The sequence below is a fragment of the Phyllostomus hastatus genome, unplaced genomic scaffold (assembly GCF_019186645.2).
Source record: "Phyllostomus hastatus isolate PE091 unplaced genomic scaffold, TTU_PhHast_1.1 phas_contig_283, whole genome shotgun sequence".
In the NCBI taxonomy this organism is placed as follows: domain Eukaryota; kingdom Metazoa; phylum Chordata; class Mammalia; order Chiroptera; family Phyllostomidae; genus Phyllostomus; species Phyllostomus hastatus.
In genome coordinates this window covers 5,430,633-5,455,765 of record NW_025333833.1, presented here as the reverse complement: position 1 = coordinate 5,455,765, position 25,133 = coordinate 5,430,633, and the positions used below count along the sequence as shown (strand labels likewise).

The following is a 25,133-nucleotide window of genomic DNA, read 5'->3' as shown; positions in this document are numbered from 1 at the left end:
GTTTTCACTGTCTACGGAGATGTTATGCTGCTGCTGCTGCTTCTTACTTTTTTTTAAGATTTTATTTTTAGACAGGGGGAAGGGAGGGAGAAAGAGAGGGAGAGAAACGTCATGTGCAGTTGCCTCCCGTGCACCTGCTCCTGGGGACCTGGCCCACAACCCAGGCATGCGCCCTGACTGAAATCGAACCGTTGACCTTTTGGTTCACAGGCCGGCACTCAATCCACTGAGCCACACCAGCCAGGGCACTTCTTACATTAACTTTGTATTGGATCTAAGCTCAATACTTTGCTGTTGCCGATTTTTATACAGAATGAGTTTTCCTGAACTTTTGGAAGGGGAGTGAGTGGTTTGTGGTATTTTTCTAACTTCACGAAGCTCCCGCTTGTTCTCATGGAGCATTAAAAAGTACCCTGGTCGACTCTCGAGACGAACTGGCTTTGTTCACCGCTCCTCTGTTCTTGGCCTTCTCTTTTCATTTTGTCTGTTGTCCTTATCCTGCTTGACTTCGCTTTTGCACCCAGAAGTGTGCACTCTGTCCTGGAAGGGCATTCTGGCTGGGTCTCAGCTGGGGCCACTCTGCCCCCGCCCCCCCAGACATTTGGCAGACTCTGGGGATGGCTGGGTTGTCGCATGGAGCACGTGCTACAGGCACTTCGTGGGCAGAGGCCAAGGGTTCTGTTAAATATCCTGCAATGCACAGGACAGCACAGGACAGCAAGAGTTACCTGCCCCAAAACGTCAGTAGTGCAGAGGCTGAGAGACCCTCTTCTAAGTCCTTGTCCTTCAGATCTTACTGTGGGTCCCTTGCCTTGCTCTGTACTGGGAATGAGCAAAGCCCTCCTTGGTTCCAGCTGCTCATACATTTTCCTCTTCCGCTACTTAGCACATACGTCGGCTGTGCCGGGAGGGCGGGGCATTTCTGTTGTTACAAACGTCAGGCTTCCGAGTGCTTCTCTGTTTTCTCCTCCACAGACGAGGACATCACTGCTGGTAGTCTGTCTATGCCAATTTGGTTTTGGGGGTTCATGGATACACCTTTTCCCTAGTTCATTTTAAATGTCCATAGGGTTTTTTAAATTGTGGTAAATATACATAAAATTTACCACTGTAACCACTTTTAAGTGTTGAGAACATTCACATTAGCATGCAAACAAGCTCCATAACCTGTCCATGCATTTTCAGCTTGGCTATGTGTTGCTGTACTTATGTTTATGTGGGAATTTGGAGAGATTAAAAAATTATGCTGTTGCTATTGTATCTTTGCAGAATCCTCCTGCATAGTTTTGAAAGTGGAGAAATAAGTTTCTTGACAGATAGGTACAAGGGAACTAGAACAGCTTTAAGAGTCACCAGCAACTTCATCTCCATTTAAGACAGAGTTAAACTCTTCACCTCACACATGGTAACCCAACTAGTGACTGCAATTTCAGGAATTCTGGAGTCCTGAGCATCTCTTCTTGAAGAAGGGAGGAGGAAAGACGGTGTGCTCTTGCCAGTAATCACAGCACAGGAGGCTCCGGAATCTGATTTCTAGGATGGAATGACAAAAACTGACGGGGCACGACACCGGGCACAGAATCTATTTCCCCGAAATTAGCAGGCTTGTAAGACTATAGAGGAAACTCGGCAGCTCACAGAGTGCATTTAAAATACGACTCCAACACTTCACGGTGAGGCCCGATCAGCGTAGCATAGAGTTTGAAAATCAAGTTCTATCTCTCCTCATGCTAGACTTCAAGACCAACTGAAAACATTTTCCTTAAAGCCCACGGTAAATCTACTGACTGATGGATCCCTAGTGTGTCCTAACTTGTTTCTTTTAAAGAGCCTTCTATATGCTTCTAACAAACGGAAGTGACTTGGAAAAACTCACCTCTCAACAATGTTGAGGCAGGACACGCCGTCCTGGCCTCCGACGGCGTAGAGGAAGCCTCCGAGCACCGCCACGCCCACGCTTGTCCTGCAGGTGCTCGTGGGGGCCACGTCACTGCTCCACTGGTTGGTTTTGGGGTCATACCTGCCGAGAACGTCAAGACCAGAGTTTGCACTGCACATCGGAAGCACGGCTGGGTTCACCTACGCACTGACATAGGGTACATATATGTTCTTCCCCCAAGTGTGACTGATTAATAACTAAAGCATATGAAAGTCTAATTTATGTTTTCATTTTTATATTTATTTTTACTTAAAGAAGTTACATATAAGTATAATTTTTAAAAGATTTTATGTATTTACTTTTACAGAAAAGGTAAGGGAGAGGGAGGGGGAGAGAAACATCACTGTGTGGTTGCCTCTCGCATACCCACAACTGGGGACCTGGCCTGCAACTAAGGTGTGTGCCCCAACTGAGAATCGAACTGGCGACCTTTAGGTTTGCAGGATGATGCCCAACCCACTGAGCTACAACAGAGCTACACCAGTCAAAAAACATTTTTTTAAAAAAAATTTTCAGACTATTATATATAAAGTAAAGTTCCCTTTGAGTTACACCTGATTTCTGGTCTCTTCCCATTTTCATGAATATCCTATAAGACTTGTCAGTACAACAGTTTTAAATGGTATAGACCTATCCATACATATATGTGCAAGCATGTTTCCTTTACATAAATGACACCACTCGGCAGGCACGAAAGAGTCCGAGGACCAGCAAGCCACTCAGTGGGCCTGCAGCAGCGCGTCCGTGTTCAGGGCGCGGTGGTGCCCAGGGGAGGCAGACTGGAGAAGCAGGGGAGGTCAGCTCGTAAAGGACTCGTGTGTGACGCAAGTGGTCTCGGCCGCGACTCCTGCCCCAGAGGCAGCACTAAAGCAGCAAGTCCCCTCTGTTCTTCAATCAACACCCCAAACCGAACTCTGAATAGCAGAGAAGAAAGTCTAAAACCGACCCTACTCACCTTTCAACACTATTGAGATAGGAGGACCCGTCGTGGCCGCCGACCGCGTACAACAGGTCGTCCAGAACACTGACCCCGACCCCACATCGCCGTTTGCTCATGGACGCCACCATCCGCCACTCGTTGGTCTGTGGGTCATAGCGTTCCACGCTGGAAATGGCATCTCCACTGCACCAACCACCGACTGGGGCAGGGACAGAAGTGGTCAGGAGAACGCCCGCCCCAGAGTGGCGAGTGTGCATTCACTGCTAACCTTTACATGACGTGACCTAACGCCAGGACCTACCAACTGTCTCTAGGAGGAGATCAAAACGTGTTGACTTTTACTGGCTCCCCTGGGGCTGCTATAACGTATTTTACTATTCTAAGTAAGTTAGTGTTAAGTCCATTTACAGAGAAGGGCAAGGACACCGATCCAAATCAGACTGGGAGTTACTGTGACATTTAATGACCAGAACCGTGAATTTAGCTAGAAAACGGGGGCCTGGCCGTTGCGTCTACCAACCCATGTGCTCTTGACAAAACCTTGCACACTACCGATCTGTAAAGTGAGGAATGAAAATCTTAGAGTGAACTAACATACACGAAACTGCTTTCTAAAGCATGAACACTACATAAACGTTATGTATAATCAAGAACCAAAAGAAGCACCCTAATTCATAAGTCTGTTCTTTCTGTGTTTACTGTTACGGGAGAATGACTTTGACTCTTATGACCTCTTACTAGGTCCTCCTGTATCTAAAGAGAATACAAAAGTTTTTATGATTTATATTACAAAGTATTTTGCTTTCTGTTTAAACTGTAGCCTGAGCTGAATTCTATAACATCCAACACAACACTTAAGGTCAGAAAAGGTTCTGAAGAAGCCACATTTTGCACAGGTATCCCTCGGAGTAACAAGGTCAAACTGAAACCCACAGAGCCTCTCTGAGCATGCCCCGGAAAACCTGTGGCTACGGCAGACACAGCGCCATTCTCTCAGACCGTCCAAATGAGCGCTGGATTCTAGAGCTTAGAATGGGAGGTCTAAGGATGCTTTAGCCTCAAAGCATTTGGAAACTGCTGTTTTCTAGGGGATCTCAGTAACTTTCTGAGCTGGACTAAAACAGGAATGTGTCTAACCTTCTAGACGGATTTGAAAATTCATTTCTTCATTTCAAACTTCAATGTGCTGCATACATTTTATTTTATTATGGTACATTTAAGTCAGGATGTTCAGCTAACACTCTAGGTTCCTTTTCAGCAGTATTCTTCCTTAAGGACACTGGTTTCTTGAAGACCTATGTTCTTCTTTGGTACCAAAGAATACAGTTTATGAAATGATGTTAATTTCATTTGGAACCATGGAATCCAGTAACAAGCTGGTTTTAACGGCTTCCATGATTAAATTGTGCCTGAGTTTAATGATTAGGCTATTTGATTTGTCGCAAATGCTCATAACTTTCACATTTGCAGTCAGATTATATTTTGGAATTTAAGATGTGTTCTCCGATACTGAAACTCCTGGCATATATCCTAGGACACAGTTCAAATTAATACACCCCAAGCTCCCTGTCATTTAGTATTAACTGAATATCCTGATTTAAATGAAACCTGATTTTCTTTTCCCCTTAATCATGGTGGGCGGAGGACAATTTCTCATAGCCTTCCTCGGGATCCACACATTCGGGGCAGGTAAGAGTAGCAAAAGGACACGGCAGGTTGCCTTGGGCTCAGGCTAGCTCGGTCGAGCTAGGGCGGAGTATAACTGTTTAATGAAAGGTGATATTTTTGACAGTTTCGTGTAATTATGAGGTAACTTGCACACTGGACTATACATGAATGAATATGATTCATTGTACAAAACATCCACCACAGTGCATTTTCTGTTTTGGAGAATACTGCTGGTGGTCACGAGTTATGAGTCAGGCTACACAGTGACTTACGTGTTTCTTGGGGCAGTGGGCAGACAGCACGGCTGCCCGAAGGACCACTCACGTGACAGTCCCTCGTGTGTGTGTGTGTGGGGGGGGGGTGCAGTGTAGTCACGGTACGGGGAGGCCCAAACCTGCAAACAGCACTTCTCCACACCGGATGGGCTTCCGCGGCCGTGTCCTCGGTCCCTGCATCAGCGGCCGCTCCTGGGGCAGCAGGAGGTAGTTTTTAGCCTCGTCCACCAGATCTCTGTGGAGAGAGTTCTGCTTTATTCTGGGCGCCTCCACAGAGCACTGTCAGCCACACCCCGCGTGGTTCCGCAGTGTGGGCGCTGGCCGAGGGGAGCAGGCACGAGTCAGTCCGGACCGTGAACGCCAGCCCATCTTAAATGGGCCCCAGTGCGACAGCAGGGATGCCAGCCACACGGGGAGTCACGGATTGACTGGTGTTCCCACCGTGGCTTCATATCCCACTGCAGGTCTGGCCTAAAACCCAGCATGCTTGGGGCCAGTAACAACTGGGGGAAAACTGAAAAAAGTTACGACTCGATGAGCGGCCTCCAAAGTTTTTGCTTTCTCATTCATTTTATTAGATTCTGCAGGTTACAGACCTATTTCTCATGTATTTTATTAGATTCTGACAAAGCAACACATCAGCCATGAGCTTGATATTTGCTAGATTAAAGTAATAAAACTAGGCCAAAAACTGAATGGCTAAAAGGAAACACTACACCCCCATTTAATATTGATGTGCTGCCTGGTGCTGTCGGAATGGCTTACTCTCAATAAGTCTACTGGGGATGAAGAAAACTTTTCTTTCTGTCTATTAAGGTGTCTTACCAGAAGGCCCTAGTAATCATACCCGTTAAAAACAATGCAAACTGCTACGCACAGAAGTCCCTTGTGTGAGGCGGTGCCTGACCACTGCATCCATTACTCCGTTCTCTCTCAGCTCTAGAAGCGCTTCCTAAATTATACTGCATTTTCATTTCTCTAGATATTTTATGTTACAAAGAGTAATTTTTTCCTGTTGGACCAGTCCCCAGGCATGACTCAATAATGTACTTCCAATATATGGCTTTGCTAGGCCCCTTCTGAGTTTATCTTCAAAACAAAAATAAAAACAAAAACAAAAAAACCCAAGCTGATAACAAAGCGCTTTCTCTAGCTTCCCCAGCCTTACAAACAAAGACTGCGATCTCCTGATGGCTGGGTTTTCACTGCGTGGTCCAGGGGTTCCTGGGAAGAGGACCACAGAGCTGACGCTCAGCGAGCCGATCCAACTTCATAGTAACGATGACACTCAGAGTGTGTGCAGTGAGGAACTAGCTCACTAATCCCCGCCGAAGCCTATGAAACAGGTACTGTTACATCCCAACTGTAAAGTCGAATGAACTGGAGCAGAAAGAGGCTCAAGTAACTTGCCTAAGGTCACACAGCCAATAAATGGTGAGTTCAGCGTATCAGGAAGGGGCTTCGTTAGTTAACGAGTGTCTTCGTTGAGCACCCTGACTTCCTGCATCAGAATCGGTGCGGTCTGAGTTCTGTTCCCTGCAGGAGGGGCACCTTCGCACTGCTTCTACAGATTTCAGCTCCGCAGCTCCGGTGGGTCTCCCTCTGGTGCGGGAAATGTCTGGGGGGAACTGCCATTGGTCTGCTTCTTGAATTTCCAAGACAGACACCTGAAGGCCCCTCTAACATCTGTGGACAGACCTCAGATTACAGAAGAGATGCAGATGAACCCACGTGTCCTTCCTCTGTCCCCGGGCTCCTGACTTGGGAAGAGGCTTGCTCAGTCACCAAGGCAGATCCGAAGGTCGGTCAGCGTGGCTCAAGGAGCTCTAAGTACTGACTTGCTCTTTCACCTTTGTATCTGGCCCACGCCAGGAAAAAAATGGTCGGAAAAACCAAATGCTTTCAGACTTGAACCCGCATCTTTCAAGGCCATCAGCTGGGGAGAGCGACTGGGTAAGTTTCACCGAGTGCGCAGAACGCAGTGTGCGCGTTGCAGAGGCAGCCCAACCGGGCAGGGGCTTGGTTTGCTTGCTTTGTACACGCAGCATCTGGTGTTTCTTCCGGTCAGCAAACACTGTGGCACTAGTGGGCATCCTCCCACGGCCACGTCAGGAGCGCGGCAGACCTTTAACTTCGTCCGCAGTGTCCGAAAGCAAGGCCGGTCCTGTTCCCTAATGGGGCATGGGATGGGATGACAAAGTGCCCCGGACACACTTCTTGACAGAATCAAGAGCATTGTGTAATTTATCTCAAGGACGAGTATATTAGCAGAGAACTGCCTCTTCAAATTCTCGCTTGCATTACAATCGGAGAGACTACCTCTTTACTGCCACTTCTACCCAATAAGCACCACACCTAAAAAGCTAACGGGATGGAACACTGAAGTTCAGTCCTCTCTTCTTCCAGCTCCCTTGACCCTGGCCCAGAAGAAAAGCCTGCTACACACGGGCCTGCTTTCAGCACTAGGAAACACAAAAATTTAGGAAGCAATACAAATATGGAGATTAGGAGAAAGCTGGGATACTAGGGGGTCGAACTTCCCTACCTGCATTCTTCATCACTCTTGATGAGGGGGTCTGAGCCCACAGTGCCCACCAGGAACTTGGGACTAAGCAAAGGCAGGCGGACGTGCTGCAGCACCTGCGAGATAACAAACACCCTCTTAACCTCACGTGCTCATCCGCCAGGCAGTCAGAGTGCCTAACCCTTGCTTCCTCGGCGCATTTTCATCTGCTCTGGGATCTAACTGAATTAATTTATTAATTGACCTAACTTATCTATAATGAAGAGGGAGGGAAGGCATAAATACTAAAACTAGATTTAAATTTATTCGAACCACCAATTCAGTTAGAATGATCAGGAAACAACACACACTATCACTTTAGATGCTACTTGAAGCTCTCAGCAGTGTTATAAGTGCTACTATACTTGGCTCCTGTAACCGGACTCTAATTTACAGTCTAGAAGAACACCCCATTAAATTGCTAAGGACTATAGTCATAATAATAAGAACATCAAATACTCCATTCCGTGTCCACTTATGCCCCAAATCATCCCTTTGCTCTTCAAAGTGTCGTGGGGTCTCCAAGCCACAGGGAGGGGGAGCACAACAGTGGCCACCTTGCTTCCTATTGTTCCTTTTGTTCCTTTGGCCGCACCATTTAGGTTCTGACCCGAGTCACAGCCCAAACCTAGAGCTGATGCAAAGTGGAGAGGAAGCAAGGGAGCAAAAAGTTCAGTGTGATGAGAACTCATCTCCTTGGCTGTCTGGAAACAGATGGTCTGTCCTGCAGTTTCATGTACGGGACAGTAACATCTGTTTTTCCTCTTTTTCCTGCAAGTCGAATACATATTATCCTGTCCAGTACCACGCAGTTTCGGAGAGACACGTTTCCACGATACCTGAGGCAGCTGAGGACGTCTTTCTTGGATGCTGTACTTGACCCAGGCCATCACCGCGTTGAACACCTGTTCTTCACTGCGAACGTTTAGCTCATCGCTGGATATTATGTCGATGAGCTGATTGGCTGGGAGCAACATGAACTCTTCACTTTCCATCACCTGTTCAAAGTGAGGCAAGAATAAAAGAAAAGACCTGTGATCACTGTGATCATACTCAATTTATTGTCTCAATATTTCCCTTAAGGATTAGGAGGCAAAGCTCTATTCCACAATACAGCCAAAGTTCAAAGTAGTACCAGAGGAGGAAAAAAGTTTAGAAAGAGAACAAAGAAGGGCAGAGCGATTTTTTGGACAATGAAATGATCTTGTACAGACCACAGAAGTGGATGCATGTCCTTACACTCTGTCAAAACACGCACAGTACCCGACAACCTGGGGGCCCTGATGTCGACCAGGGACGTCGGGGAGGGACGACATGTCAGTGTAGGGTCATCCGTCGCGACAAAGGCACCCCTCTGGCACAGGGTGTCGGCCATGGGGAGGCTGTGTGTGTACGTGTGGAGACAGGGTGCAGAGGGACTCTACTTTCTGCTCAGTTCTGCTGTGAACCTAAAACTGCTGTAAAAAGTAATGTTTATTTAAAAAGGAAATGAAAGAGAGTATAGAGGACACAAAATTTAGGGCAAATAATAATTTGTGATTCAAGTAATTTAAGACAAATGACACCTTCCCCCCCTAAAATGAAGTACCAAAATAAAAGTTTATATTCAATGTTACTAAACTAACTATACCAAATTATAACTCCAGGAATATAAAAGGCATATAAAAATTCAAGAGCAGCTTCTGGAGGAAGATTCATACTGACAGGACAGTATCTAGGGCAGAAACACAAAGGGGCCAGTTTAAAAAAAGAACAGGGGTGTCAGCAATTTTACAAGCAAGAATGAGTCTAGTGAGGAGAGTCAGACCCAGGGAAACCTCTGAGGACTAATGCACTCTGATACTTATCTATATATATCTATCTCAGCAGTTCATGTTTGTGTGTATATAAAATATTCATATACTACAAACACACCAATAATTAATCTTTGCCCAGGGTCAGGGAGCTGTCAGAATGGAGAGGAACTGATGAGGGTATTGTCAGGATGGGCGGGGTAGGACAGTTGGAACCTAATTACAATGATTGCGCTTGGACTACAAATATGGCCTCCGTTTGGACTACAAGTAATATGGCGCCTAAACTCTGACCCGGAAGAGGTGGTGACGTCAGACCAGGAGCCACCAATGATATGTTGCTTCTTTGTTCACCAAGAACCAATCCTTGGCTCCGGCGCGAAGTCAAGCCATATAAAACTCCCACCCTTTCCCTTCTCCGGCGCGGTCTTTCCTTAGCTCCTTCTCCGGGTGGGGGAAGCGTCGTTGCCCAGGAGCACAGACTTCCAAAATAAAGCTCATCTGCCTGTTTCCATGGCTAATTGGCTGTTTACTTCCTCGGCGGGGTCTAAGAAAGCCTTGCATTTGGTGCTGAAACCCAGGAGGAGTCATTGTCTGCTGAAGACTGCTCCTCTCACTGCTCCTCTGCCTGCTCCTCTCCCGGCTCCCCGAGGCGGCCTTAAGGCTACCCGACCAGTCTGAGCACCGAACCAGGGTAAGTGCCGCCGTCCCTCAACTTCCTGGTCCCTGGATTCCGTTCCGGGTCCCCATCTGTGGGAAAGGCTGCTTTCCTAACCGAAAATCGTGGCGCTGCGTCGGGGGTTGCACTTCCAGGAGATACTGTTTTCCCTCCGGGATTCAAGAACGGGTGAAGGCTTCCTCGGTCCTGGACCCCCTTTCTGTCTGATTTGGTCTGTGACTTGAGTTTCGGGACACCAATTCTCAGTCACTGATCTTCCGTCCTTGGGACCAGGAATGGCAGGGCAGGGGTTCAAACCAGACCCTAAGTCGCCTCTAGGGTGTCTGGCCTCAAACAGAAATGACTGACTTTTCTGTCTGATCCGGCCTGACCGTTATATCCGTTCAGTAATTGCAGAACCTGGCCCCCTGAAGGCACTTTCGATTTCGTTACCCTTACTGACCTAAATAATCTTTGCAGACGGACTGGGAAAATAGTCCAAGGTCCCGGCATTCAGAGCTTCGGAACTCTGTGCTCCCGCCCGGACGTGTGCGCCCATTGTCCCACGGCACAAGTCCTCTTGCCCCAGAAAAACTCTGAATCTGCACTCTCTCTAAAACCAACTGCTCTGGAGCCTCCTCCCTTTTTTTCCCCTGACTCCTGGAAAATCTTGCTTCCCCCCTTTTCCCCCTCCTTATCAGCTCCTGCCAGTGGCTACTCCAGCCCTGGTCCTCTTCTCTCAACCGGATTTTGCCCCCTCCCTCTGAGGCCCTTTCTCCCTCCTTCTTTCCCGCTCCCTGCCAGCTCCCGCCAGCCAGCGGCCTTTTACTGGCAGAGGCCTATGCCAGTAAAAATGCTGAGGCTGTGCCGGAAAACTTAACCCTTTGTCTCCAGCCATTTGAAACACAGTGAGGATAATCTCACCTTCCGAATTAAGGAAATGCCGTGCTGTGGGGGTGGGGAACTTCAAAGTGCTACGCCTATGTTCGGAAGTAAAAACAATGAGATCTGAAATGAGCGCTCTGGTTCTGCCTGGGCTCCGAAGAAAAGAGGCAGTCCCCGCGGCCCAAATCTTTGAGTGTCCCTACATAAGTGGGGGCCTTGCTGGGGTGTCTAAGGTCAATCCCTGAAACGTGCAGGGGCCTCATAGGGGATTCCAATCGTAGTAATTAAACTCCGGCTGGTCCGGGAAAGTGCACTTAAGGGCTGGTCACCCAGCACTCCAAGCACCCCTGGCTGTATTAGACAGTCAGGGGAGAAACCAAAACATGTAAAAAAGTTAGGAATAACGGCTTTTGGAAGCCCTGCACACAAGCAGATTTCTCTTTCTTCCCTGGTAACACCTAACAACTCAATTTGCATCCAAATACCCCTTGCAAAAACTGAAGGGGGTGGACAATGTTATGTCTGCTGGGCAAATGTCTTGCTTTCTTTCTCTCTCTCAAGAAATCGCCGCACCCCGCGGGCACGGGTCAAGCATTTAAAAGCCACAAGGGCACTTGCAGCAACAAAGACACCTGTGGGAAGTTACATTAAACCTGAACTGGGAAAGAACACTAGGTTTCCCGCCAACTGTAAGTGAATGTCCACGCAGCTAGAGGCACACTGTAAAAGTATACACGGTCTCATCCCTGCGGTACATTCCCCACTTAGGTGTAGTCTTTGAGAAGAGAGAGCAAGATTTTAGCCTGTAGTGGAAGTCCTGCCTTTTCTAGGCTCTGTTCTCCTAACTAGGTATTTTTTGTTCAAATTTGCCTCAAGTATTTCCTCCTTTCTCTGACTCCATTTGCATCTCTGACTACTCTCATGCCTGTCTGCTTTACCAAGTAATTTCTGTGTTTATTTTCTAGCCAGGCAGCCATCAAATCTGTAAAACCATGCCTTTGATCCTTATTGCGTGCGCAGCAGGAGGTGATAATATTCCTTACCTGCCTAACCCAAGCCTTGCATTCAATTTCAGCTTCAATGTGTTTCCCACATTGCCTAGAAACAAGGGTACAAAAAGGGAAAATCTCATTCCCTCCATATCTGTAAAACTCAGAAAGGAAACTGAGGATTTAAGTCTTTAAAGCCCTGGAAACTTCTAAACCTAAGGGCTACTGTAGGTCCTAAAAACAACAGAGTAATTAACTGGCCACCCAAAACAGCGGGGTACCTGCCTCTCCAGTGCTGTAGGGAAGGTAACATTTTAAAGGTGTTTTTTTCCAGCTGTGCCTGAGTCCTAAGCCTGACATCTGTGCAGTTTTTTGGTTTTGTTGTTTTTTTTTTTTCTTCCAGCTTGTGTCCTGAGCAGAGCAGGGGGCGGGGCACCGCAGCACCCAGAGTTTTCGTAATGCTGGCAAACAGCAGCTTATGGTGGGGTTTTTTTCCTCCTTTAAATAGGGCCATACTCAGGTACACGAGCCTTTCTCAATAGCTAACCAGCAGCAGTGCAAGAAAAGGCTAGGAAACTTTTCTGAAAATCCCTCGCAACTCATCAGTAACTTCCATATTTTAGCCCTTGCCTTTATTATGGCCTGGAAAAACCTTTACATAGTTCTAACTAATTTGGGAAGAAAACCCTGCACTCTTCCGCAACAGACCGATAAAGGCCTTTCAGAAATACACTAATATAAACCTGCCGTCTCTAGAGGGACAGGTATTAATAGGGCAATACCTGATAACACAGTCAGCCCCAGACATTCAGAAAAAAAAAAACAAAAAAAAGGCAGAGGACAGTCCTCAAACCCCCATCCGAGATCTGGTAAACATGGCATTTAAAGTTTTTAACAACTGGGACAAAAATGCTGAGGCTGCACGCCTAGTGCGCCTGCAGCAGACGGGGTAGCCCTGCAGACCCAGGCTATAGTAGCAGCCCTAAGGCCGGCCGAAGACCCAGGACATCACAGCCCAGGGGCCAAGTCAAAGTCCGGGCCACCGAAAGAAACGCTGCCAGGAGCCTGCTTCAAATGTGGTAAGGAAGGACACTGGGCCTGCCAATGTCCAAACCCTCAACCGCCCACCAAACCGTGCTCTGACTGCCAGCAGCTCGGCCGTTGGAGAGATGCCTGTCCCCTTAAAGGCTCGTTCCCGGCGCCTCTACGTGGGGGACCAGCTGGCCAAGGTAAGGACTCCTCTCCGGCCTTAGAGCTCCTTGGCTTCATGGGCAACTGATGCGGCCCGGACTCGAAGACACTCATCACCCCTCGCCGAGCCCAGGGTAATGCTACAAATAGTGGGTAAGTCCATCTCATTCCTAGTGGACATGGGAGCTACCTAGTCAGTCTTGCCATCACATTCTGGTCCCCTTACCCCTTCCCAGATCTCGGTCATGGGGGTTGACGGAACTCCAACACACCCCCTATCACTTGTCAGTTTGAAAGCCAGATTTTTAAACACTCTTTTCTGATTATTCCACAATGCCCTATACCACTGCTAGGACAAAACTTCTTGGCCAGACTGGAAACTATTTTAAAGTTACAGGAAGTCTCAGATAAGGTCCTTATAATTATGCTAGCTTGTAAAGACAAGAAGGAAAATAATATCCCAAAGCAGATTTTACAAAAAGTAAATCCCTTAGTTTGGAACTCGGGTTCCTGGCCGGGCCAGCACTGCCCAACCAGTCCAAATCTGCCTTAAGCCGGCCCCTGCCTCAGAAAAGTGGTCAGCGTAGCTCATAGGAAATACCTGAGTCTGCCTTACACAAATACCAGGTTCTCCCGATTAAGTTTTTACTGATCCTCCTCCTTGCTCACCCATGCCTGTCAGAAACCATTCCTAAACTACAAAGCAAATCTCCACATACATTTGGAGATTCTTCATACGTAAGACCTGTAACAAAAATGGACAGGTGGTTTCTCACCCAGTCATTTCTGAGGATTGCCCTCCCTCCGGTTGCTCTACATCCACCCTTCTCTCTGCTTCCAAAAGTAGCTTTAAAGGGCTAGACAGCTGGACTGCCCCGTACGGATGGCATGCTCTCTGTTCCCTCTGTGATCAGATGGATAGTAACTGCAAACTTTGGCTAGACACACATGGAAGGCTGCCCCTACTGCTATTGCAAATACCACGAATGGAGTCCTCTCCAGCCTTGGCGCTTTGCTATTAATGACCCATGGGACTCCAAATGGGAGCAGGGAGTAAAGGGAAAACTGTACCAAAGCCTCTCCTATTCGCATCCCCAGAGTTCCATTGAAATATACCAAGCTCTCATTCCAGGTCCATGGATTAAAACCCTACGCCAAGGTATTTCCCTCCTAAACCTTACTGATACAGGAAATATTACTGACTGTTTCTTATGTGCTTATCTTGACCGTTCTCCAATCGCAGTGGTCCCCATCCCTACTCCTCTCAATGTCACTGACTCCCCCTACTCCTTTCCTCTTAAAGGATGTACCTCTTCTCTAAGATCCTGGACGCCAGCTGCAGGTATGTTATGCCACTGATAGCACCTCCTCCTGCAACCAAACTATTCCCATATCAGGAACCACCACCAGCCCCCCTGTACATTTTTTTTGGTGCAATGAAATGCTGCTGTAGACCGTTAACTCAGCCTCTGCCTTCCCCTGCTTCCTGACCGTGCTGACCCCACAGCTTATGCTTTATGGAGAGGGGAAGCTCAGGGACAAACTAACCAGGCATGAAGAAAAACGGGCCAGTCTTCCTGCTCAGACTAGTAGGTACAACCTTCACCACAACGCTGGCAGCAGCTGGGATAGGCAGCGCTGGGTTAGCGCACAGTCTCCAAGCCACTCGCCAGCTACGGGCTGAGTTGGAGCAGGCCCTCGATGCCTCTGCCACCTCTCTGGCATCTTTGCAGAGACAGATAACCTCGGTAGCCCAGGTTGCCCTCCAGAATCGCAGAGCCCTGGACCTCCTAACAGCAGAAAAAGGAGGAACATGTCTTTCTGCAGGGACAGTGCTGCTTCCACATAAATGAAAGCGGCCTAGTAGAGGGAAATGTCAATATCCTACAGGACCTCAGGGACAAATTACGCCAAGACCCTGCCTCTCTCGAAACAATAACCCCGTGGTGACATTCTTTACTCTTTACCACCCTGGCCCCGGTCCTAGGGCCAGTCATAATAATCTGCATACTATTAACGTTTGGCCCGTTTTCTAAGTTTCTCCAGGAAAAAATTCGTGAAGCCTCCTGGGTTACCTTCAACCAGATGCTGCTTCAGGTCCAAAACCACTCCCTCCATCCCTGATGGCCAACCTCTCGCCCCTCCCCTCTACGCCCATTCTGACAGCAGGAAGAAGCCAGATTAGACCACGTCGCCCCGTGCCCCTTATCCTATCAGAAAGATGTCGGGGATGTCAGGATGGGCGGGGTAGGACAATTGGGAACCTAATTACAATTACAGCATTTGGACTACAAATATGGTCACCGTTTGGACTACAAGTAATATGGTGACTGAATTCTGACCCAGAAGAGGTGGATGACGTCAGACCAGGAACCAGCAATGAGATGTTGCTTCTTTGTTCACCAAGAACCAATCCTTGGCTCCTGCGCAAAGTCAAGCCATATAAAACTCCCACCCTTGCCCTGGGCGGAGAAAGCATCGCCCGGAAGCACAAACTTCCAAAATAAAGCTCATCTGCCTGTTTCCATGGCTAATTGGCTGTTTATTTCCTCGGCGGGGTCTAAGAAAACCTTGCAGGTATCACCTTGTTGCACATGTCAGCCACAGATCCCGAGAGCTCACAGACCCTGCCGGGCCGTGTGGCGCAGGGGGCAGGGCGCGATGCAGGAGGGGCTGCCCTCCACGTGGTGTGTCTCTCGTGCAGAACACTGCACCTCGAGGGCTGCCCTGAGTGCCGGAAGGATGCGGTGAAGAGCTCACACTCCTAGCGTGTGGCCTCTGATGCAGGTGAGGTATTCTCTTGGGATGAGGTTATTTTCACGCTCATCAAAAAGTCAGAATATTTACCAGGATATGAGATAAGCCATAGCAATCTGGGTATTTGATTAAGAATGTTTTTCCCAAGTACGTAAGAAAAAAATGTACATCCCAAAATAAAACAGTTTAGGGCCATAAGGTCAGTTATAGTGGAAAATACTAATGAACACTTTAATTTTTATGGCAAAAGGTTTCAAATCATCCGCGTGAGAAACTTCCCAGGGTTCAGGACGTGAAATAGGTGACCTCTGACTTAGAGCTGAGTTGCTCAGCCAGGTGGCTGAGAAGCTAGAATTATGCTGCATTATGCTAGACTAGAATTAGACTGCATTATACTACTCTCTGCAGCGAGGCTGTCAGATTTAGCGAATAAAAATATAGGACGTAGTTACACTGAACATTATTTGTCGTTTATCCGAAATTTGAATTTAACCAGACCCCCTGTATTTTACCTGGCAACCCCGTGTTGGGGACAAGAAAGTCCAGAGCCAAGTGTGGGGCCCACCCCCAAACCAAGGGTGCGGCCGTCACAGCGTGCAGGATTTGAGCCACGCTGCATCCTCCGTTCCTCTGAAGCTCTTTTCCCTCTGGTTTCTCACTCAAGTGCAAGCAAGGCCGTGCGGACCTCTGTGGAGGAAGGCTCTGTGGAGCCTCAGTGCTCTTTGTGGACTCGGCAGAGCATCACTGTTTCCCCGGCTCGGTGATTGCAGTGCACACGCTAAGTCCCAGTGAGCGCCCAGTTTAAGTTCCTGAGCGAACCAGGCTGCTGACAGCGGCGCCACCCCCTGGGCCCATCAGACAGCAAGAGGACATGCGAGTGTGTGTGAGAAAGTATTTGTCTGGCGCTAAGGACGAAGAGTAAAAATACGTCTGATAAACAAAGCATGGCTAAAATGTCGCTTCTCCTTTCCACAAACAAGGAAAGATATTAATGATCTACCATTCGGGCAAATCTGGCTCTGGAGTCGACCCTTGAGCCAGACGACCAGGTAAGAAAATGATGACCGAAGTGTCTGCTTTCTCACACGGGAGCTGACAGGAGGGCTGAATGTTAAGCCCCACACTACTGGGGTAATTCCTTTCACAGACAGAGGGTTACCCCAGTTTTGTTTCTTCCCGAGTCAGTTTTTGTAAATACATACATTTCCTTTCTTGAAATAATCCCCTCCTGTGCATTTCGTGATCCCACGCTCTGAGCTTTCTGTTCATGCCCAGTCCCCTCTGCCAGCTGCTCTTCAGCCAACCACCCTTCAGCGCGGGAAAACCTCCAGGCTCTGTTCTTCTTTCTTCCCACTAGATCATTTCATGGGCACGGATTTTTGGACCTTGTTTATGGTGCTTTTGCTATTAAAAAGTTTAAGATTTTTATGCAAATGTACCAATCTTTTCTTTCATGGCTTCTGGATTCTATCCTGCCTAAAAAGGTTAAGCCACAGTTTAATTACAGTGACTTAATTACTATGTTGATGCCTCCTAATTTTAATCCCAGCCTAATCTCGCTTCTAAGATGTGCAGACTCCTGTGGCCTGCTCAGCACCTCACCAGAGTCTCGAACTGAACGCATCCAAGTTGGAGACGTTGCCTCCAATGGCTCCCCTCCCGCACATCCGCAGCACGGATTCCCAGAAACGGACTGCTGAGTCGGCTGTGAGCGACAAGTGTGTCACTCTGATAGACGCTGCCAAACGTCCTTTCAAAGGGCTGCGTCACTTTACACTCACTCTAGCAATGTAGCTGTTTTCTCCATGGGCTTGTCAACAGGGTGCAATCAAACTTCCGGATACTTACAATCTGATAGATACAAAGGAGTACTCTGTGTAGTTGTGCTCCGTGTTTCAGTTAATGTGAGCAAGCCCGAGCAGATCTTCATCTGTTTAAGGGCAATCTGAACTTCTTGTTTGCTGACCAACAGCAGCCCGTGGGGCATTAAGGAGATTATTGCCTGTGATATAAATTGTAAACATTTTGCCCCAGTTTGTCTTTGATTTATTCTTGTTTTGTTTTTGCCATGCGGAAATTTTTTAGAAGTCAAATCCATCACTATTTTCTTCTATACCTTTGGGGTTAGTCAATTAGGCCTTCTTTGCTTCAAGACAAGAAAGGAATTACTCTGTGTCGTTTGACGTTTTCATGGTTTCATTCTGTATTTTTAAGTCTTTGATCCACTGGAGGTTATCCCGGAAGAGAAGGGTAATATTGAAGTATAAAATGGACCATGTCTTTTCTTTGCTCAAAACACTTTAATGGTTAAGTTTCAAATTCCTAACATGGTCTGTTAACTCCAGTGCAGCCTGGCTCTGTTCCTTCTGTGAAATCATTACGTGACTCCCTCCCTTTTACTGAGTCTCACTAGGTTTGTTTCTAGTCCTCAAACAAGTCCTGCTTCTTCTTGTCTCAGAATTTTGCACGAGCTGCTCAAGAACCAAAGTTAAAACTCTGTGATGCACTGCGGGGTCACCCAGGGCCGCGTCTCTGGCATGCGCGCCTGTGTCTGCACTGACTGATCTGTGCAACGGCGCGGTCAGCGGCTGTCCTCCCCGCTGGACTGGGAGCATCACAAACACAGACACTGTGGGTCTTGTGCCCTACTGTAGCAGCCTTTGTTCCCGAGCAAGTGGCTGAAACACAGTAGCTTTACAAATATTTATTGAATGAATAAATGAAAACTAACAGGCTTAATGAAAACTTCTTTTGATAATATCTAATTTCATTTTCTCTGATTAGTCACCAAATAACCTCTGACCCACAATTTATTCTGCGGAATAATCTCTGCAATCGGGGGGACACGCTTCATGACAACGGCTGGTGCCAGCTACCTCACCAGACACACGTCCCCTTGTCAATGAACAAACTGTGCTTGGGCTTACAAATTAGCCTTTTGTGAATGTGACTAGGAGCAGCCAACCCCTAAACTTGAACTTCTACTGATAAACACAAAATTGGCCTCTAACGTAAACACCAGGTTTATAATTTATAACAACTTTTTTCTTTAACACTATGAGTTAGACTTGGCAGTGAAAGCATATGTGTGTGAGTTGTCAGAGTGAACCCCCGTTGCTTCTCTGGCAAGCACCCTAAGAACGCATTCACACCACCCTGTGCAACTCACCTCCTGGAAGTTGTGCTGAGTGAACTTGTCTGCTATCCGCAGCAACTCACGGCATGAGTGTGTGTCCGCAAAGGCCCGAATACCAAGGCAGTTAGAAGGATCCAGCTGTCTCTTTAAGAACTCACAGCAGGCTTCCTGGATTTCTGCCAGCTGGAGGAGGCACGCCGCTGGGAGGAGGGTCTGAACGTTGCCCTCCTCCACGGTGATCTGGGAGGTATACGCAAAGTCAATCAGCAGCTCCATGGCCCTCTCGTCTATGTCCCGGATCACTACCTCTGTCTGCCGGCTCTCTGCCAACTCCCCCGTGAACATCGCTCGGAAGTAGGGGCTGCAGGCTGACAAAATGACTCGGTGGGCATATATCTTCTTGGCGCCCACCACCAGCACCACGTCGCACAGCTCCCGGTGCTTCCTCAGGAGGTTAATCACTTCCAGGGTTTGTCGAGGGTGCTTGTCTGAGATATAGGGCATGCGGGCGGGCTGGGGCACCCCTTCGGGCAGTTTGTTGGGGTCTCCAAGGGTGCAGCGGCTTGTCACATCCATTCCAGTCTCTCCTGGTCGAATGCTGGCACACCTGCGGGGAGGGTGGGGGGGGGGGGAGGGGGAGACGGCAGTTTTATTAGAAGCTCACTCCTGCAGGAAGGTGTTCGCAAGTCAAGAGCCAGGGAAACCTGCGGGTAACTGACAGACAGGTTAACCCCAAAGAGCTCCTTTTCTAAGAATTCTCGAACTCGCAGACTCCCCGAAAGTCCCCGGAGGAATGGAGAGTGTTAGCCTCAAACCCGAGCACTGTCACCGTGCGCTCCCTGAAGGTGAAGGGCAGTTCTCCCCTTCTCGGCAGCACTCTGGCTAGACGAGGCCCTGCCTTGCACAACTGCCCGCAACCTGGTAATAAACACTTACGAAAGACATTTCTAAATTATGATCTATGGGCTTTAATTCCTTAACCCGGGTTAGCCAAGATCTTGATAGTTGTCATTTTCCTAAAACATATAAATGTTTACTTCTTATCACTGGGTGACATTTTAAACTGTTCTGAAGTTCAGCACAAAATTTAGAGAATATAGCTCACGTTGCATGAAAAGATCAGCAGGAAAACAGGCCACGGTCCAGAAGTTAACTTTATACTTATGTAGTACTAAATTTCTTTTATCCTAAGATGCCTAGTTTTCACAGTTAATACAGCCAATCGCAATGGTTGTAAACAAGTAAAAAACAAAACAAATCACAAGCAGGGGGTACAAGAAGTAGTAGTGTGTCACTGGGATGCTACAGATAATTGCTTGGGGCCAGACGTACTTCAGTGGACTCTAGTTTGTGAATGAACACAAACTAGAGCTGGGCATAGACCTCTGTGATACTGAACAATCCGGAGGTATCAATCACAGGGGTAGTGTGTGCTACATTGCCAGCTAGTAAGAAAAGCTTTGCATACCTTTAATATAATATTCCCAATTCTAAAAAGCTGTTGAAATCAACTGTGTGCCTTACAAGCAAGGATATATAGTAAATAACCATGCATTTGCATTTCAAAGGCATGCACTTGAAAACCAAGAACACAGTCCTTCCTTTCTCCAATAGCAACCCGTTTTTCCAAAGTACTTGTCAGTTCAGGTTCAATCTTTCTGTGCTTGGCCTCATCCCAGAGGCGGCTGTGCGTTCTAGAGAGCAAACTGTTCGCAATTCCTGGCGTCTGGAGGAAACAGCACTGTGTACACTTGATGAGTGAAAGACCGGAGCATGGAGCTGAACAGGTAAAGGATAATTTTTGCCACCCTACACAGGTACAATCAAGAAGGGTCTGACCACTGTGCTCACTGGTGCCCTGTATATAGTGAATGCTGAAAGAATAAACCACGTGGTTAACAGTGGTACCATCGAGTTTTAAACAAACCCACCATTAAAGACAAGACCAGTTCAAAAACCTTTACTATAATATCGACTTGCATGCAGAAGTTAAAGCATGTCTGTTGCGACCTTAGTTATGCATGTAAAAATGGTACTGTTGAAATCAGATATAAGCAGTTTTTTATTTCACCTAAGTACAATATGGAAGCTAATTTCTACATACCTGCTTCTTTTAAAAGTATAACACAGCATACCAAAAAAACCCCAAAGCTGTTATTATTGTATTAGTATTGGTTCTGGCTTTAAGTAATGGGTAATTTCTAGATCCTTATAAACTGTGTGGTTAACAAACTTGGAAGGAATTCTCTTGAATGTGACCATTCTCTGAAGTTCTGTCCTCTCTGCTCTCTACAGACATGCTTGGGGCAGCTCGTTTAACCTCACGGTTCCCATCACCTGTATGTGAATGGCTCAAGGATTCCTATCTCCAATTTGGGTCACTTCTGAATTCACATCCACAGGATTGCCCCTCCATTACTCAAACTCAGTGTATCTTTCTCTCTAAAGATTGCATTTATTTTTTGAGAAAGGGGAAGGGAGGGAGGAAGAGAGGGAGAGAAGCATCACTTGGCTGTGGGCCACACCAGCCAGGGCTCAGACGCACTGTATCTCAAGGATACATCTGAAACTGATCCCTTGATTGTCTTCCTTCCTCCACGTGTGGCTCTCCTCCAGTCTTCCCCAGATCAGTAAAAGGCGACTTTCTTCTTCCAGTTGCTCAGGCTAGAAATGTTGGAGCCCTTCTTTCCCTCCCACACCTCAACCCAGCCCATGGGCAGCTCCTGTCGTTCTACCTCCAAGTAATACCTAGAATCCAAGCATTTTTCTACGTCTCTACTAGACCCACCCTAATTCAGGGTCTCCTTGCCTTTTAAAATATTATAATAACCTCATAAGTTGTCATCCTCCTTCCACATTTGCCAATTTATATTCTCTTCTCTAAACATTTACTTAGACCTTTTCATTCCAAAGGGCAAGGTGAGGGCCCCCTGGGATGATAAAGACAATTAGAAGTGTCTGGTTCGCAGTATTTTCAGATTTGCTTTGTTCTGAAACGGAAATAGACTGAACGTCAGTGGGAGGACCTGGACCCTTAGTTCGCCAGTCGCCACCAGGGCCCTACGTGAAGCCACGCCACACACTGAGCTGCCCGAAGATCTGTGAGGATTTGGTCTTGAACCCCTCTTCCGGGGGTGTCAGGGCTGTGACAAAGGGACCTAGACTGTTCGGTACAAAAACAGGAATTTTAAAGGGGGGAAGTCTTAGGGGGAGAAAGAGAGGATTATAAGGGAAAGGGAAGGGAGGCTTTAAGACAGTGGCAGGCTGTGATCTAGCAGAACAAGGCAGGTGGGAAAACTTTACAGCCCCTCCCTTATCCCCAGACCCTCAGTGAAAACCTGGGTATTCGTGGCAGCCGCGTGGAGGGAGGTGGAGAGAGACAGGGACCGTGGAGCACCTCTCGAACGGGCCTTGGCTGTGAGGAGGAGAGACAGGCAGTGCTATGTCTGCTTGGAGAGGTAAAGGCTGTAAAATAACTATATACTGAGGGGGAAGTTTAAAAATCTAAGAGGGGGAGAATTAAAAAATGAAGAAAAAAGAACAAAAGAAAAAATGTAACCAGAAAAAGAGAGGGTGGAAATGATGGCGTGAGGGCCTTGAAGAGTGGGAGCGGCGGAGCCAAAACGGGGGGCTGGATCTCAGACCGCGGAGGTCAGAGGAAGGGCCTGGGAGGGGTGCAGGGAGGTTCACCCCGAATGGCCCCTATTTTTTTTTCCTGTGGAGTTGGGAGCGGCAGGTCACTTGCTGCCGGTGAGCAGAGTGGAAACAGGACCATGAGAAGAAGGAGTAAGGGAGTGAAAGAGCTGCTCTGGGGAACGTGTAAGCACTGACGGAGACTCAGAAATATTGTCGGATAACACTGCTGGCCCAAAAGACATTAAAGACTTGACATAACAGCACGAATTCCTGGCGGCCGGTTTTATCCAGCGGCGACCAGCAGCCCGGCCCGGGGAATATGAACGCCTGCCCTGACCTGCAGCCGGGAGCAGCCACGGGCAGAAGAGGGAGGTGAGTGACGGCGAGAACGTGGTCGAAGTGGCTGTGGAAGTGGCTCGGAAAACGGAAGGGGCCGCGGCACGCTCATTCTGACAAAGAACAGATGCAGGGAGCATGCAAGGGATGATGGTCAGAAAACAACTTATTAGGGCTTATGATGTCAGAGAGTTTAACTGAGAAAAAGTAGAAATGAACTGCTGGAAGCGGGCGACGGTGAAAGTGACAGGAATTTAAGGGGTCAAGGAAACGCGGGCAAGGTAAACGGATGGGCCATTCCCGTGGGTGCTGGTGTCTCCTACACTGATCGTCAGGGGAAGAATCACATCACGTGCCGACAAGAAGCACAAGCCAAAGAGCAAATCAAATACATATTTTTCATGTTCACTGAAGGAATATTACAACTTTGGTACCTCCCTAAGTAATTACCCAAAATGTGTGAGTCACCTTCCCATTTCAGAGCTACCCTGTCACCCACTCCTCGGAGCCTGTGCTCCCAAAGTGATATTCCTCAGGGAAGACAGCCATTTTCTGCAAGTGGCTATGATAATTTGAAATCAAGCACAATGAAAAGTTTAGAAAACACAGTCCCTGCTTCTGAAGCACTTATAATCACTTTTACGTCTTCGTCCAAAGACCTGCAGAACCTCTCCTTGACTCAGAATTGTTTCCTGTTTAAACGGACATCACTCCTTTCAGACTTCAAAAATTTTGTTTCAATATGGAAACTAACAGCTTGTTCTTTTTTTTTTTTTAAACAAAATCTTGTTTTTTAATGTTTGAGTGGACTGAAGCCTAGGGAGATTCGACGTGTTCAAGGTGCCCAGCTGTAGACACACAGCTGGTATCTGGGCCCGGACCTGCCCCTTCCTGCTCTGTCTACTGCCCCCGCCACACTCTGCCGCTGCCTCTTGGGCAGGGGGCTCTTCTGGAACCGCCCCGCGATCTTGAACTCAGGAGGGACCTTCAGGAGAGCTGACCAGTGACAGGAGATCTGACCAGGGGTAAAAGGGGGTCAGGATCAGCCTGTTTGGCTGGGAGGAACAGCAGAGGAGGGGGTGGCCCACACTTGGAGGATGCTGGCACAAACCCAATTTGTTTGGGGGCTCTGGGGGCTCTTTTCCTGGCCCTTCCCCTCCCAAGCTGGCAATCATCCAGAGAGACTGTCAGCAACAGCTTGTTCTTAGAGCAAAGTTTCAGCTGATCTGACCCTCAGTTAGAGTCCTACACACACTTGAACAGAGCCAGCAGTTTGAGTACAGAAATCCTTAGAACGAATAACATCTGTTATTGTAAGTGCTAGTTCTGCTTATTAGAAGGGGACCCACTAGACACTACCTCCCATCCCTAATTCCATACCACAAAGACGGGCCGTTGACTCTTAATCTGAAAATAGGACACGGACTCTTCAGCCTCAAGACATCTTACCACTGCTCCTTGGGTAAAGCGAGGGTCAGCATGGGGCGCCTCGGCCCTGCACTCACGGCACGACGCAGGAGGAGGGAAAAAGGCCTCGCAAGCCAGCTGCTCTCCCTGCACGTCAGGAAAGCAAAAGCCTTCCTCGGAGAGCCCTCAGCAGCTTCCCCGACATCTTGTAAAGGGGGCCCCCAAACAGGGATTTGTAATGGGGTCCAGAACCCAGGGTGTCCAAGAAATATTAGAAAAAAATATATACATATAGGATGTCTTCACCCCCACAAGTCTGAGCTGGGGGATGGGACACACAGAGCAGGGCCATTAAGAGTTGTTTTAAATAGCAACAGTTTTTGCAGATAACCTCTGGAATGGTAGTTTCACATATCTATAACCTTTAGCGGGTTTTGCAGATATATTAAACAGCTGTAGCCATGCGTCAACCCCTGATGTAACTGGGAGGCAATTCCCCCTGGTTACAGAGCCTACATGAGAACTTGGAGATGACTGGCTCCACACCACAGGGCCACGCCTGCCCAGACTTACTACGGCAGCCCAGTAAAACTGGGAACATACGGGAATGCTGGCAGCTGTGGCCAATTGTGGGAGGAGTCAGAAACGGTGCGGCAGAGGAAGACTGGCGCTGGGATTTAAACCCAAGTGTGGCAGCCATGCGGTGTCTTTTTGGGAACATGCAGCTTGGGCAGAGAAGAACCACGGACTTCTATTTCTTTTTCTGAGATACGGTACCCCAGGCTGGGCAGAGGGGGAAGGAAGGACCATGTGTTTGTGGGTATTCTAAAGGAATTTGAAATCTCAATGAAGACATTAAGTCATTAATCTTAAGTTTGTATAACTCTTTACATAAATAATCCCTTTCCTTTTCACCAGTCTCTGGCAGTGAGAGATGTCTTTCCCTGGCAGTGAGCAAGG

The 25,133-nt window shown here is 47.8% G+C and overlaps 1 protein-coding gene across 1 annotated transcript in view; it reads right to left on the bottom strand.

The window, feature by feature from the left end:
- Positions 1–25,133, bottom strand: part of KLHL20 (kelch like family member 20) — a 37,510-nt gene that overhangs the window by 7,775 nt on the left and 4,602 nt on the right. Inside the window, exons 3-8 of the mRNA XM_045838753.1 lie at positions 18,828–19,401; positions 8,225–8,383; positions 7,368–7,462; positions 4,942–5,057; positions 2,895–3,078; positions 1,877–2,020 (exon numbers count right to left, since the gene is read on the bottom strand). Of these exons, the coding sequence (XP_045694709.1) occupies positions 1,877–2,020; positions 2,895–3,078; positions 4,942–5,057; positions 7,368–7,462; positions 8,225–8,383; positions 18,828–19,401 (1,272 nt within the window). The remainder of the gene's footprint in view (positions 1–1,876; positions 2,021–2,894; positions 3,079–4,941; positions 5,058–7,367; positions 7,463–8,224; positions 8,384–18,827; positions 19,402–25,133) is intronic.